Source organism: Pholcus phalangioides, unplaced genomic scaffold, assembly GCF_987345545.1.
Source record: "Pholcus phalangioides strain wild (caught in Gottingen) unplaced genomic scaffold, Ppha-v1.0 ptg000018l_1, whole genome shotgun sequence".
Lineage (NCBI taxonomy): Eukaryota > Metazoa > Arthropoda > Arachnida > Araneae > Pholcidae > Pholcus > Pholcus phalangioides.
Window position 1 is genome coordinate 18,134,065 of NW_028301611.1, and position 14,523 is coordinate 18,148,587.

At 37.8% G+C, this 14,523-nt stretch overlaps 1 protein-coding gene across 1 annotated transcript in view; it reads right to left on the reverse strand.

Moving 5' to 3' along the window:
* The window catches only part of mRpL21 (mitochondrial ribosomal protein L21), a 29,769-nt gene extending 19,810 nt beyond the window's left edge, over positions 1-9,959 (reverse strand). The window contains exon 1 of the mRNA XM_089247708.1: positions 9,893-9,959. Within this exon, the coding sequence (XP_089103834.1) occupies positions 9,893-9,910 (18 nt within the window). The 5' untranslated portion in view covers positions 9,911-9,959. The remainder of the gene's footprint in view (positions 1-9,892) is intronic.
* Between the last annotated feature and the right edge of the window lie 4,564 nt (positions 9,960-14,523).

Sequence of the window (14,523 nt, forward strand, 5' to 3'; positions counted from 1 at the left end):
GGAGTTTTCCATTGGGTCGTCCGAAATGAAATCTTAAATGGAAGAGAAAATCTGGATACAGGGAGTTATAGAGAAAGGTAGTAACGGACGAGACTGGAAAATAGATGACTAGTGAAGACGAGAGTTGTAATCTCAGGAATCGGCTTCCTGCCTGCGGTGAGTTTCTAAGGCGATAAAGACTGCAGAGGGTCTCTCAATGAATACAAATACAAATACAATACAAATACAAATACAACGCCACAACAGGCAAATTGCCCAACGAGGTGGCTGACTTAAGAACATCATGGATCCCCGAGCCCCTACCTACTACTGCTACACCACACATGCACACCCCCCCCCCCCCGCGGAACCCCCCAACGAATCGGTACATGCGGGAATGTGCGTGTACGTGTAGTGCAACCTGACGTATAGTTTGTTTCTGTGTAATGCTTGTTATGTGTAGTGCTGTCATCTGCCCCCAGTTTTACTAACTATGAGTGAAGTGTTATGGTTGAATGATTTACCGTTGTAGGACTGTTGCTCTCTGTGGCGAGACTTTTTAACGGGGAGATCGGCTCGCATTTGCGCCTTGAAGTTGGGAACCACAGAAAACCAACTTCAGCCGACCACCACTGTGGGGTTCGAACCCGGATCCTCGCATCACGAGTCCGGCACTATAACCACTCGACCACCACAGCGGCCAAAGAACCTGGTGATGAACCTGGTGAGTGATGCATGGATCATATTCTCTCTCCTATATGTGATTTATAGTGTAGGTTCTCGTAATTAATTGTTTTGGGGGCCAACTGAGGTGTAATGTTCATGGATCATAATGTTCAGGGTCCAGAACTTAAATGTTTCGGGCCAACAGAAGAATTTGTTAAGTATTTGTGAATGGAGAGTAGGTATTAATTTCTTTTATAAGGATGGTAATCTGAAAATACAATTTGCATTAATTCAATTTAACTACAGTGTAAATAAACTAATTAACTTCCAGCATCTCATGTACGACTACTTTGTGTAAACTTTGCCGGGGTTATACTTTATATATACACAACGCAATGGAAACCAGGGAACAGTATTCGCTTACGTACTTACGAGAACGGTTTCAAACCCGAACGGGCTGACACTCCGGGAATCGAACCCGAGTCCCCTTGCATACCGGGCAAGTGCGCTAACCAAAACAAAAGTGTGTCTCGGGTGTATTGGTTAGCGCACTTGCCCGGTATGCAAGGGGAGTCGGGTTCGATTCCGGAGGAGGCAAATAACGTTTCTTTCCAAATATAAGTTTCCATCCCAAAAATTCAATTCTCAGTTAACTATGTAATCATGAACAGTGTTTAATAGTGACATCATTGTATGCGATCAAGTTTATGCTTGTACTTACTCCCTGATTAGCAAACAATATTCAATTTTTATCGAAAACGCCCTTTTTTTGATTGAAAATGACAATTTCTTTCCCGAAACTATTCGAAATTAATTCCTCCCACGTGGAATATTTATTTTTCCATTTTTTCATCATCGTAGATCATTTTCAAAGCAATCTGTGTAATCATGAACGGTATTAATAGTGAAATTAGCGTATGCGCCAAAGTTTAAAACATTACTTACAAGCTGGGTAGAAGGAAATTTTCAATTTTTACCAACATGTTTTGATTGGAAATGACAATTTCTCTCCCGAAAAACGACTCGAAATACACTGCTGGCCACCCAAATTGCAACACCAAGAAAGACAAGAGATATCGCAACAATATTTATTTTGTAGATAACATGTTGACCAAGCATCAAATTTATAGAATTCTGTGAACTGTGGTTCCTGCCAAAATCAGTAGCCAGAATAGCCGCCATTGTTGGAGATCACCGCTGCCACACGCCTCGGCATTGATTCAAAGAGACTTTGGATGTGTTCTTGGGGTACAGCAGACCAAGCAGTTTCCACGCGTTGCCAAAGTTGATCTGGTGTGGCAGCTGGGGATGTAATCTGGGTCAATCGTTGAGCAACCATGGACCACATGTTTTCTATCGGCGAAAGATCCGGAGAGCGAGCTGGCCAGGGAAGCAATTCAATCTGGCGATTGACGAAGAACCTTTGGACAATGCGTGCCACGTGTGGTCGCGCATTATCCTGTTGAAATATGGCTGTGGGCAAGCCCTGAAGGTAAGGAAGGACAACTAGCTCCAACACCTCGGAGATGTAGCGCTGGCTTTTCAAAGTACCGGCAATGCGTACTAGAGGAGTGCGAGAGTGATATCCAATACCGCCCCATACCATAATACCCGGTGCAGGACCAGTGTGGCGGTGCATAACGCAGCTGTTCAGCATCCTCTCTCCACGGTGTCACCAGACTCGAATCCGACCATCGTGGTGTTGCAGACAGAAGCGTGAAAGACAGTTTCATTCCATTGTGCCGTCCACATCCTTCTTTCATCGCACCATTGGCGGCGGAGACGTCTGTGGTTCTGCGTCAAGGGTAGACGAAGCAATGGACGTCTTGCGGACAGACCACTCTGCTGTAAACGGCGTCGAATGGTACGCGCAGACACTGGATGATGCGGTACAGACTGAATGTGCTGGGCTATGGTTCGTGATGTGGCTGAGCGATCCGTCACTGTTAGCACGTGAAGTGGTGCACTGAGGTGAATGCGATCGAACACGTCGGTCCGTCGTACCCTCCTGCATCCAACGATCACATATCCTCATTACAGTTGTTTGGTTTCGTCCAACACGACTACCGATTTCCCTGAAAGATAATCCACAATCTCGGTAGGCCACTATCCTTCCTCTGTCGAACTCGGATACTTGATCAAAAGATGATCGTTTTTTTGAAAAAACCACAAGAAAAACACAATTGCCGTACTTCAAATCGTCGAAATCTCCAAGCCTTAAATAGCGCTTTGAAGTGGCGCCACAGGCGCGCGTGATGTGCGTCTGCGCTGAAATTCTAATCATTTGCATATCTCACCTCCGCTAATGCATGTTGTAAATTTCATATTATTTGCATGCTTCCTTCAGGGTGTTGCATTTACGGTGGCCAGCAGTGTATATTCCCCGTCATATCGTATAATTTTTTCTTCTATTTTTTTCCTCATGGTAGAACATTTCCAAAACAAACTATGTAATCATGAACTGTGTTTAATAGTGACATCATGGTATGCGAATGAATGAATGAACGCCAGGGTCTCTGCCACCGGACTTATCCCGTTGCCGAGATCTCTTCCAGCCCAGCTTCGTGGCAGAGTCTGGAGCAAAGTCAGTGCACCTAACAGTCTGAGTGTGTAGCTAGTGTTGTGTATGATATTTCAGTGCTGCCATCTATACTTCAAACTGTGAGTGAAGTGTAATGATTGAATATTTGTAACGTTGTAGGCCTGTTGCTCTCTGTGGCGAGACTTTTTAACGGGGAGATCGGCTCGCATTCGCGCCTTGAAGTTGGGAACCACAGAAAACCAACTTCAGCCGACCACCAGGTATGCGATCAAGTTTGTGCTTGTACGTACATCCTGATTAGCAAACAAAATTAACTTTTTTTTGAATCGGAAACGCCCTTTGTTTGATTGAAAATTACAATTTCTTTCCCGAAAGTATTCGAAATTAATTCCCCCCCTCGTGGTGTATTTTTTTTCAATTTTTTCATTATCGTAGATAATTTTCATAGCAATCTGTCTAATCATGAACGGTTATTAATAGTGAAATTAACGTATGCGCCAAAGTTTAAAATATTACTTACGAGCTGGAGAGAAGGGAATTTTCAATTTTTACCAACCTTTTTTGACTGGAAATGACAAGTTCTATCCCGAAACGACTGAAATAAATTCCCACTCATCGTATAATTTTTTTCTCCGATTTTTCCCTTATCGTGTCGAACATTTTCAAAACAAACTAATGTAATCATGAACAGTGTTTATTAGCGACATCATTGTATGCGATGAAGTTTATGCTTGTACTTACACCCTGATTAGCAAACAATATTCAATTTTTATCGAAAACGCCCTTTTTTTTGATTGAAAATGACAATGTCTTTCCCGAAAAACTACTCGAAGTAAATATTCCTCCACACACATCGTATAATTTTTTTCTTCAATTTTTCCTTTCCGTCGAATATTTTCAAAACAAACTATGCAATCATGAACAGTGTTTAATAGTGACATCATTGTATGCGATCAAGTTTATGCTTGTACTTACAGCCTGATTAGGAAAGAAAATTAATTTTTTTTAAAATCGAAAACGCCCTTTTTTGATTGAAAATGCCAATTTCTTACCCGAAATGATCGAAATTAATCCCTCCCTCCGGTATAATTTTTTTCCCTTTATCGTAGATCATTTTCAAAACAATCTGTGTAATCATGAACGGTATTATTAGTGACATTAGTGTATGCGCCAAACTTTAAATTATTACTTACAAGCTGGGTAGAAGGAAATTTTCAAATTTTATTGAATACCAACCTTTTTTGATTGGAAATGACAAGTTCTCTCCCGAAACAACTCGAAATAAAAAAATTCCCTTCAGTATATATATATTTTAATTATTTCCTCATCGCATAAATTTCTTTAATCATGATTTTTTTAAACTATGTAATCATGAACTGTATTATTAGTCACATCATTGAATGGGCCCAAATTTATACTTGTACTTACACCCTGATTAGCAAAAAAAAAATGCAATTCTTATTAAATACTTACATTTCCTACTGGAAATGAGAATTTTCCCCCCCGAAACTAATCGAAATAAATTCCCTCATCGCATTAAATTCTTCGGATTTTTTCCCCATCGCGCGTGTAACATTTTCATAAAAAACTGTGTAATCATGAACGTTACTGATAGTGCCATCATTGTTTGTGCCTTGCATTGCAGTGCCATGAAGTTTATACTTATACTTACAGGCTGATTAGCCGACAAAATTACATTTTTATTGAATGTTTATTTTACGATTGGAAATGCTAATTTTGTGATGGGAAATGCTAATTTTATGATTAGAAATGACAATGTCTTGGCTGAAACTACTTCTAAATGTATTCTCCTTTCATCGTATATAATTCTTTTTTAGATTTTTTTCACATCGTAGAACATTTTCATGACAAGCCAGGTAATCATGAATGGCATTAATTGTGACATCACTGTATGTGCCAAAGTTTATACTTGAACTTGCAAACTGGTTAGATGAAAAATCTCAATTTTTATTAAATACTTACATTTCTGATTAGAAATAACAAATTTCTCGTTCGGAACTAATCGAAATAAATTCCCTTCATCGCATACGTTTTACATCGCAAACATTTCAAATCATTTTTTTCCTCATCGTAGAATATTTTCAAAACAAAATATGTAATCCTGAACGGTATTTAATAGCGACATCATTGTCTGTACCCAAATTTATACTTTTACTTACACCCTGATTAGCAAAAAAATTCAATTCTTATTAAATACGTACATTTCTGATTGGAAATGAGAATTTCTTCCCTGAAACTACTCGAAATAAATTCCCTCCATCGTATTAAATTCTTCGGATTTTTTCCTCATCGTATAATATTTTCATATACTGTGTAATCCTGAACGATATTAATAGCGACACCATTGTTTGCGCCCAAGTTTATACTTGTACTTACACCCTGATCAGCAGACAAAATCACATTTTTATTGAATGCTCATTTTACGATTGAAAATGCTAATTTTACGATGAAAATACTAATTTTATGATCAGAAATGACAATTTTTTGGCTGAAACTACTTCTAAATATATTCCCTTTTCATCGTATAATTCTGTTTTAGATTTCTTTCGCATCGTAGAACATTTTCATGACAAACCAGGTAATCATGAACGGCATTAATAGCGACATCATTGTCTGTACCTAAATTTATACTTGTACTTACACCCTGATTAGCAAAAAAACAAAATTCAGTTCTTATTAAATACGTACATTTCTGATTATAAATGACAATTTCTCGCCCGGAACTAATCGAAATAAATTCCCCTCATCGCATACGTTTTACATCTCGCAAACATTTCAAACCATTTTTTTCCTAATCATAGAATATTTTCAAAACAAAATATGCAATTCTGAACGGTATTTAATAGCGACATCATTGTCTGTACCCAAGTTAACAATTTTTCATCCATGAATTGTCCCTTAGAGTATTTCTTGCAGGTTTTCATTTTCGGTCATTTAGAATAACGAAAATTTCACGAGTGTTTTTTGCTCTCGTATCTTGGTTATCACAAAATGTTCGGTAATTTGGTAGTTTTTTTTAAAAATGGAGAACATCCAATCTTCTCTGGTTTGACACCATAACCATAGGATCAAATAGAATGATCATACTCGACATTTCCATGCCCCACGTGACGAGTTGAATGACAGAAGCATGATCTTCATAACATGGACATTTTATAATACACGCATTTTTCTTAAACATCTCCATTTTAATTGAACCAAACTTTTTGTATCAGAAATATTCTTAGTTTTATCAGTTTCTGAGAAAAACGATTAACGAACGTTTATAGATTCAAAGAAAAAACCCAATGAGGTAAAAATATATTCTTCGTTGAGTGTGAATACTCTTTTAATTTAATCAGCTAATTTTTGTGGGAAGATATCGTTCCCATGAACACTTCTCACACAAATGTTTAATCATTCAAAACCACTTCAAATAAATTAGTTTGAAAGGCCATAAAATTTAACAAAACACGCATAAATCGTACCAAATTGAATCGAATATTTTCAAAAATATTTCAAAACCATACATCAAATTAGTTTTTGAAAGAGCAGCAGTTGAACATTTTTCATTCCGAAAACATGGCGTGAATAAAATCTCTAAGTAACACCAATTATCATATTTTGTCAAAGACTTCCTAATAATAAATTTTGAAAACAGTAATCGTAATTATATTCATTGGAAACCATGAATAATGATGGTGAACATTTTTTATCTCACACGAATGATGCATCAGAATCATTAAAAGGCAAGGAACGTGCTATTTAGAAACAAAATATCAAGCGAAGTGTGTATGTAACAGTGAAACATTCATACACATAACTAAAATTAATATACATTTCAAGAAAGATGATAGCTTATCTCTTTTCATGAAATGTTTTATTGCCACCTTCAATAAGTTGTCCATCGCATTCAACAACAAACAGATATTTTGTAGTTTCGAAAGATTTTTCAAACAATCAGGCGAATTTCGCTTTCCCACTCGTTAAAGAACCCAATCGTCACGTGATGAGGTGCGGAAAAACACCAAGCAAGTCTATTATATAAAGTACTATGTATGTCTGGCTCTTGGTCCACGATGAAAGTTACTTATATCATTAACAAAACTAAAATGATAAAAACAAACGCACACAAATAAAAATATTAGACATTAATGCCTCAGAACGTTTCTGATGATCGTGAAAATTTAAAAGGAAAACGTGAAATTTCTTTAAGTGCGAATTCTATTTTGTATGTTTGCTTTGTATCACGTATTCTTTGAATTAGTGTTTCACTTTCACATTTTATTACATATTTTTTGTCGGAATTTACAGAAAAAAGAAAAAAATATATCAGAAACAAAAAAAAGATTTTTGTACTTACTTGAGCTAAACACAAAAATATTACATTAAATATTTGTTATTATTGAATAATTCGGTTAAGAGCCAATTCCATGAATATCTAAACTTTTGCGGTGCGCCGTACGCATCGGAAAAACAAACTGAGCTTACGATTTATTATGAGCGATAGCTGAATTATTAAATTATTATTAAACGGAAGATGTGCACAAAAAATATAAGCTAAAGTTGGAAACACGCATAACATTGAAAAAATAAAAAGTTCGGTTCTCACCTACAGCCAACCAAATAAACATCGATATTGCAAGAGATGCATTAAAGATTCCAGCAAGACCGAAGTTCTTCATGATTTTGAATTTTCAAATAAAGTGAATATTTTCAAAAAGAAACTGATTTTGAACACCCAAACACGTAGTCTTTTTATTGGAAATGTGAAGTCGTAGGCATTTTTCCATCGCAAATGCGCCGGGTGTGTTATGAGGGATTTTTTGGACGAATCAGGATAACGTAATTTTAATTCAGATGCTTCCCGTGCCTCTTGTTTAATCAGTGGTTGTTTTTGCTTACAGGTTCTATTTGTTCATCATCCCGCTTTTAGGAGTAGAGCCTAGTTTTTTTTTTTGAGCCTTCAGAAGATGTAAAAAAATATTTGCGCGCGATAGAAGTGAGAAACTTGTGTGTGTAGGTTGTAAAATCTAACAATTGACTACAGTAGAACCTCTCAGTTCTGGACTTCTTGGAACCTAGGTGATTCTGAATTAGGGATTCTTCCGGATTATGGATCCACTTTTGTGTGCGCTTATTTCCCCAGTTTTTATATTTAAATCAGTGAAATATACATCTTTGAGCACTTTGATTCATATTTTCCTTTGAAAAACAATTGATAAAGCAATGTAACATGCATACACTTTATTAGTTATTCGAGAAAATACAGAAGAAACAACAACAACATTAATAATACTAATAACCAATTTTGTGTTACATTACAATTTAGTTTATAATTGTTTCACAATTGTTTTTTCATAGGTGGTCATTCCTTAGTGCAGTTGGAATAGATGCAGTATAACCCAGATCCCTTGGTGACTTTTTCCGGTGCCAAACACTTTCGACGGCCCGAGGAAAACTAGCCAAGGCCGTGACTGACTACCGACGATGAAAATAGGAAACCAACAATAATGTTACAAATAATAGTGCAAATAAATATTCTCAATATGAAGAAAAATAAAACCCGAACTTTCTCTGAAAAATAAATCGATCCAGGCACAAGTCACTCTGGGTATCCAGACTCTTTAAAATAATAATAAACTAAAATAAAGATATTTCTTTACGACACTGAAAACGAAATGGCAGAAGTTACAAAAAATAATAAGAATAAATATATTGGAAAAATACAACCTGGCCATACATAATCCTAGTGAGACAAGACAATGACAGGTTTAGACAACGGAAAACGAAATGACGCTATTTCAAATACTATTTCACAAACGGAGACGCCATTTGAATAGCCCGCGTTACTAGCGCCACCTGGAATGGAAAATCTAAAAAAATTACATTAACTTGGCACCATTATGCCTGCCTTGGTGACTTACGGCGCCCTTGGCGATGTGGATTATATTGCTTTGGTGGTCAGGATTATACTTCATCTGTAACGTGCAGTTATTGTTCAGTGAAATCACCCTTTAATTAATCCATTAGGGAGAATGTTAGTTCAGGTACCATAAACTAGCGAAAGATTTTTCTCGTTTTTGGCACACCAAGTAAGATGAAATTATGAATACTTCATATTTTCATAAATGGTGGTTGATGACGTAAGCATCATCCAAATCCCCCTCGTCATCAAAATTCAGCAAATCGGAAACCCTCTCCCCCATCGATGCTGACGTAATACTTGAATGATAACCCCTAGGCTTTAAAGTGATGTTTGTTTTGTCTGTATACATGTGGATAATTCCTCGAGAATGGAACAAATTTGAGAGTATTTTTGTAACCCAGAAATCAGAGTATTTATTTTCTACAGTGATTTGTTGTTATTATTGTTGCTGTTATAATTTCTATTTGTTGTTATTGTCGTTTTTTCATGTTTTCCTCCGGCGCCCGCAGTGTCTGCCGGACTTGGCAACTTTTAGTCGGCGTTTTGGACATGTTTGGCGCCGAAAAAGTTCTGTTTCTATACGTTTATATTCATACTCTAGCTGTTTCACAAGGTCTCGAATGAATACACGCATACAGTAACGCACTTACCGTCATCAATGATAATTCCCGTTTTTAAAAACGTGATAAGGACAAGGCTATGGAAAATGAAACTAAGTTTCAGAATAATGTAATTAAATCTATTTACATTAGTTGAAATTAAAATAAAACAAATACCAATATTTGCTTGAACATTTTTGCAGCCGTAGCATGTACAATACAATAGAAATCACCGTTGAAATCAACGTTTTTTTAAGTAAACGGTTTGTTTACATCGACGTCAGGACGACTCATGTTATTTGACTTGACTAAATGTAGCTTTACTTGAATGATCATACATCCAGTATTTTTCAATGAGGTTTTTCGAACAGACGTCATAATCATCATCAGCATCACTCTGAGGGACAAACACTAGATCAATGATTCCCAACATGGGCGTTAACGCACCCCTGGGGGGCGATGGAATGTTCCAGGGGGCGGTAGAAGCTACGGGTATAACATAAGATCGTATGGGTTAGATTGCGTTTGGGGGCGATGGGAGAAAAAATTTCTGAAGAAGTGGGGAGGTGGTAAAAAAAAGGTTTAAAAACTATGCAATAGATGATTCCCAATGTTAAAATTGCCGATTTAGTGTAGAAATGCTGAAATTTAGTGGCGTTTTAGCCACATCAATAATTTTAAAAATTGAATAGGGTTTTTCATTTTCGAAGTATTGAGTTCGCTTAGAGATACGAAGCTCAGAAAATTAAATATAAAATAACGAGCCAGACCCACTTTTGAGGTGGATATTCATGCAATAACATTGATATTTCAAATTTTTATTTATATCTTCTCAAGCACGAAAATGAGAATTAATGTCTCCGTATTGTCTTATATTATCCAATTGCATCAATCCATATATTTAAGAATGTTTTGAAATTAGTTATGGGCCCATATAAATTACATTGAAGAAATTCCGCAGCTTAGACATTTCGGAATGTCTAGCTCCCAATAAAAAGAAGAAAAAAAACGATTAATTTTTATGTTTCTTTAATTTAGATTTGTTTCTTTCACGAGTCGCACAGGAAGGCGCCATATTGGGTACCTTGTATGTCCCTCAAGAATTGATCATTTTGATAATTTTTGTCGCACCACGGTCATTTTCTGCACACGAGGGCTAATTAGACCGGGACCTACAATTTATTGCTTATTCCGAACGGCAGGCTTATATTCATACTCATCGAGAGATTGGTGCGCTAACCCCTCGATGGGGGAACTCCCTGCGGTAGCAATTTTTTGCTGCGGTCAAGTCGCCGTTTTTTGTTGTACCCCTGTGTCAGGAAAGTTTTCTGACAAGGATGAACCGGGTATCGAACTCGCGACACCCCTAAACATCCTTTGGTACTTTAGGCGAGCATCTTATCGACCGTACTACCGCGCCCGTCCCTCAAGAAAGAGGGAAATATCACGTGATCCAAAAAAAGGCTCATCATACATCCCGTATGTTTTGAGACACTCCAATTGGTTTTTTTTCTTTACCTGGTTATCCCAACTTATTTGGAAAAGTGTTCCCGATTTTTCCCATTCTTTGGGCAGCTCAAATCTGACGTCAGCAAATTTTTAGCCATTTTTGACTCCCCCCCCACCGTCAGCAAAATTTCGCCATCTCTGTCCCCTACCTTTTAACACATATTGATGCAAAGTCAAAGTCCGTGCCCCCCCCCCGGAACAATAACTGTTAAAGAGAGAGGTGCGAACAAGGCGATGTCAGGAAGAAGACTGTTCATTATACAAGAGAGGACACAATATATAAGCACATACACACCTACGCAGATAACTAGGAACGACCGGTTGATGGACATGCAGCGTCATCTATACACATACATATATAACATAAACTAGTGCGATTACATTTCTAACACCCGCCCTTAATCGCACATTTTCAGACAACACAAATGCATAAGTTCAGACAATACAAATTTGGGCAATGCTTTCGTGAGCATATCAGCAGTTTGCAATTTAGTACAAACATATTCAATTTGAATATTATTTTCTTTGATAACATCACGTAAAAACTTGAGCTTAATGTCCAAGTGCTTTAGCCTAGTGCTTTAGCCTAGTCCAAGTGCTTTAGCTTTGTTACACATTTAATGCAAGATTGATTATCTTCATATACAACAAAATTTTCAACATTAATTATTTCAGAAGATACGTTCTTAAACCACGAAAGATCTTGAATTGCTTTCACCATAGCAATAACTTCTGCTTCGGTAGAAGACAAAGCAATACAATTTTGTTTCTTGCACGACCATGATATAGGACAGTCATTTATCATAATAATATTACCTGAGACTGATTTTCTATCATTTCTTGGGGGATTTGCTCCCCAATCAGCATCGACATACACTGACAATTTTGAAACAGGGGAATCATTTCTTTTATATTTCATTTTCATGTCAACCGTTCCCTTTAAATATCTGAGGACCCTTTTCAAGGTACTAAAAGCAACGTCAGTTGGATGCTCTTGGAGCTGACTCAAACAATTGACAGCAAACAGAATATCGGGTCGAGTAACGTGAGCCAGGTACAACAGAGAACCTATGAGCTCCCTGTACGGTCCTTCGAACAAATTCCCACTCATGAAATTAGCAGATGTTGATTTCGGTTCCATTGGAACAGCACTAGGTTTGCATTCATTCATATTAAATTTCTGTAACAATCTTAAAATATATGATTTCTGATCAAGATATAAACAATCAGAAGAGAACTCCATATGAATACCTAAGAATTCTGTTGCTAATTCACATTTTGACATTTCGAACTCTTTAGATAACATAGCAATAATTATTTTAAGCTCCTTATCATCTGAGCCGGCAATTAACAAATCATCTACATACAAAGCAATGATAGTTTTCTTAGAATCATTAAAATTTCGGATAAAAATACACGGTTCAGAAATACATTGAATAAAACCTACTTTTACCACGAAGTTGACAAATTTCTGATACCATTGGCGCGGGCTCTGTCTCAATCCGTAGAGACTTTTCTTCAGCTTGCACTTCCGGCCACTCCCGTCGTCATATCCCTGAGGTTGATCCATGTAGATCACTTCATTTAAGTTGCCGTTCAAGAACGCGGTTTTCACATCTAATACAAACACTTGTAGATTCTCTTGAAGTATCATCACGAGTACAAGTCGCAAAGCCGAGATATCAATGACTGGTGAATATGTTTCGTTGTAATCCAGTCCTTCTTTCTGCATGAAGCCGCGAGCTACAAGCCGAGCTTTGTGCTTACCATCGCGTTTCTTTCTACAAACCCACTTGCATGAGATAGCCTGCTTTCCTCTAGGAATTTCCTCCAGAGTCCACACGTCGTTCTTGATCATGCATTTCATCTCTTCATCCATGGCCTGCTTCCAGGGTCGCTGTTCCTCTTTCGAAAGCGATCGAATATTGTTGTAGTCAAGAGTTTCTTGACAGGCAACCATTGCCATATAGGTTTCAGGATCAGGATACCGGATCGGCTGTTTCGTTTCTCTTTCGGATCTTCTTGGTTCTGGTGTGACATGGCCGTTTTCGTCACTTTCCTTCTTCGTTGGATCGCCATCACTGTCCTGAAAAGAGAAATTATCTTCCACGATTGCATCATCGATCGGGTCGTCTTTGTTGTCATTGATGACGGCCTTCTTTTCTTCATTGAATTTTACATTTCTTGAGACTATGATACGCTTCGTCTCTGGATCCATGAGTCGGTATCCCATTGAAGAGTATCCGACGAAGATCATTTTCTTCGATCTCTTATCCAGTTTCTCTCTCAGAGCTGCAGGAGTTAACACGTACGCGCTGCATCCAAAAACTCGAATATTGCTTAGATCAGGATCAGATCCAAACTTCAATTTATACGGTGTACAGTTCTTTACGGTATTGCTTGGAATTCGATTATTTAAGTACGCAGCAGCTCGAATTGCTTCGCCCCACATTTGTTTTGGCAAGTTGGCTTCGAATATGAGGGCCCGCCCTTTGTCCAACAAAGTTCGATTCGCCGTTCAGCAACTCCGTTTAACATTGGAGTATAAGGAGGAGCAGGATCAATCGTGATACCATTTTCTGTTACGTAACGAACAAGTTCGCCTTTCACATATTCGCTAGCATTATCACATCTTATTTTCTTCACAGAAGTATTCAGCTTCAGAAATTTTATCAGTTCTGTAGGAACCTCACTTTTCTTTTTCAGCAATCGAACCTCCATGAATCGTGAGTGATCATCAATAAAAGTGATGAAATACTTCTCACCCGCGTGGGTCGCTGGAGTGATCGGGCCACAAACATCAGTGTGCACCATCACCATAGGCTCGGTTTCTCTTTTCCTCGGTCCTTTCCCAATCGGTTCAGCGCTCTGTTTGGAAAATGTACAGACTTCGCAAAATGAATCTTCAACTGGAAACCCAAGTTCCTTTACAGCTGAGTTCGATGGATGACCTAACCTTCGATGCCCCAGTTTCGCATTACATTCAGCAACATACGATGAAGCTACACGAGGAGAGAAACCACTTACATACTGTCCTTTGCTGTTGAGCTGAGCTATGATGAAATTTTGATTTCCCTTCCGGACACGAACACCACTTTCTGAGAAGATAACCGCAAATCTAGCTGCTTGAATTCGTTTCACAGACATCAGCTCACCGTTGAGCTCCGGAACATACAGCACGTTGGTCAGGGTCAGATTTCTCCCGTCAAGTTCACCAACGATGGTTCCAATTCCCTGAATATTCAACCGTTCAGTTTTTGAAGCACAGTCAACAGTTCCATTATATGATGTCATCGTTT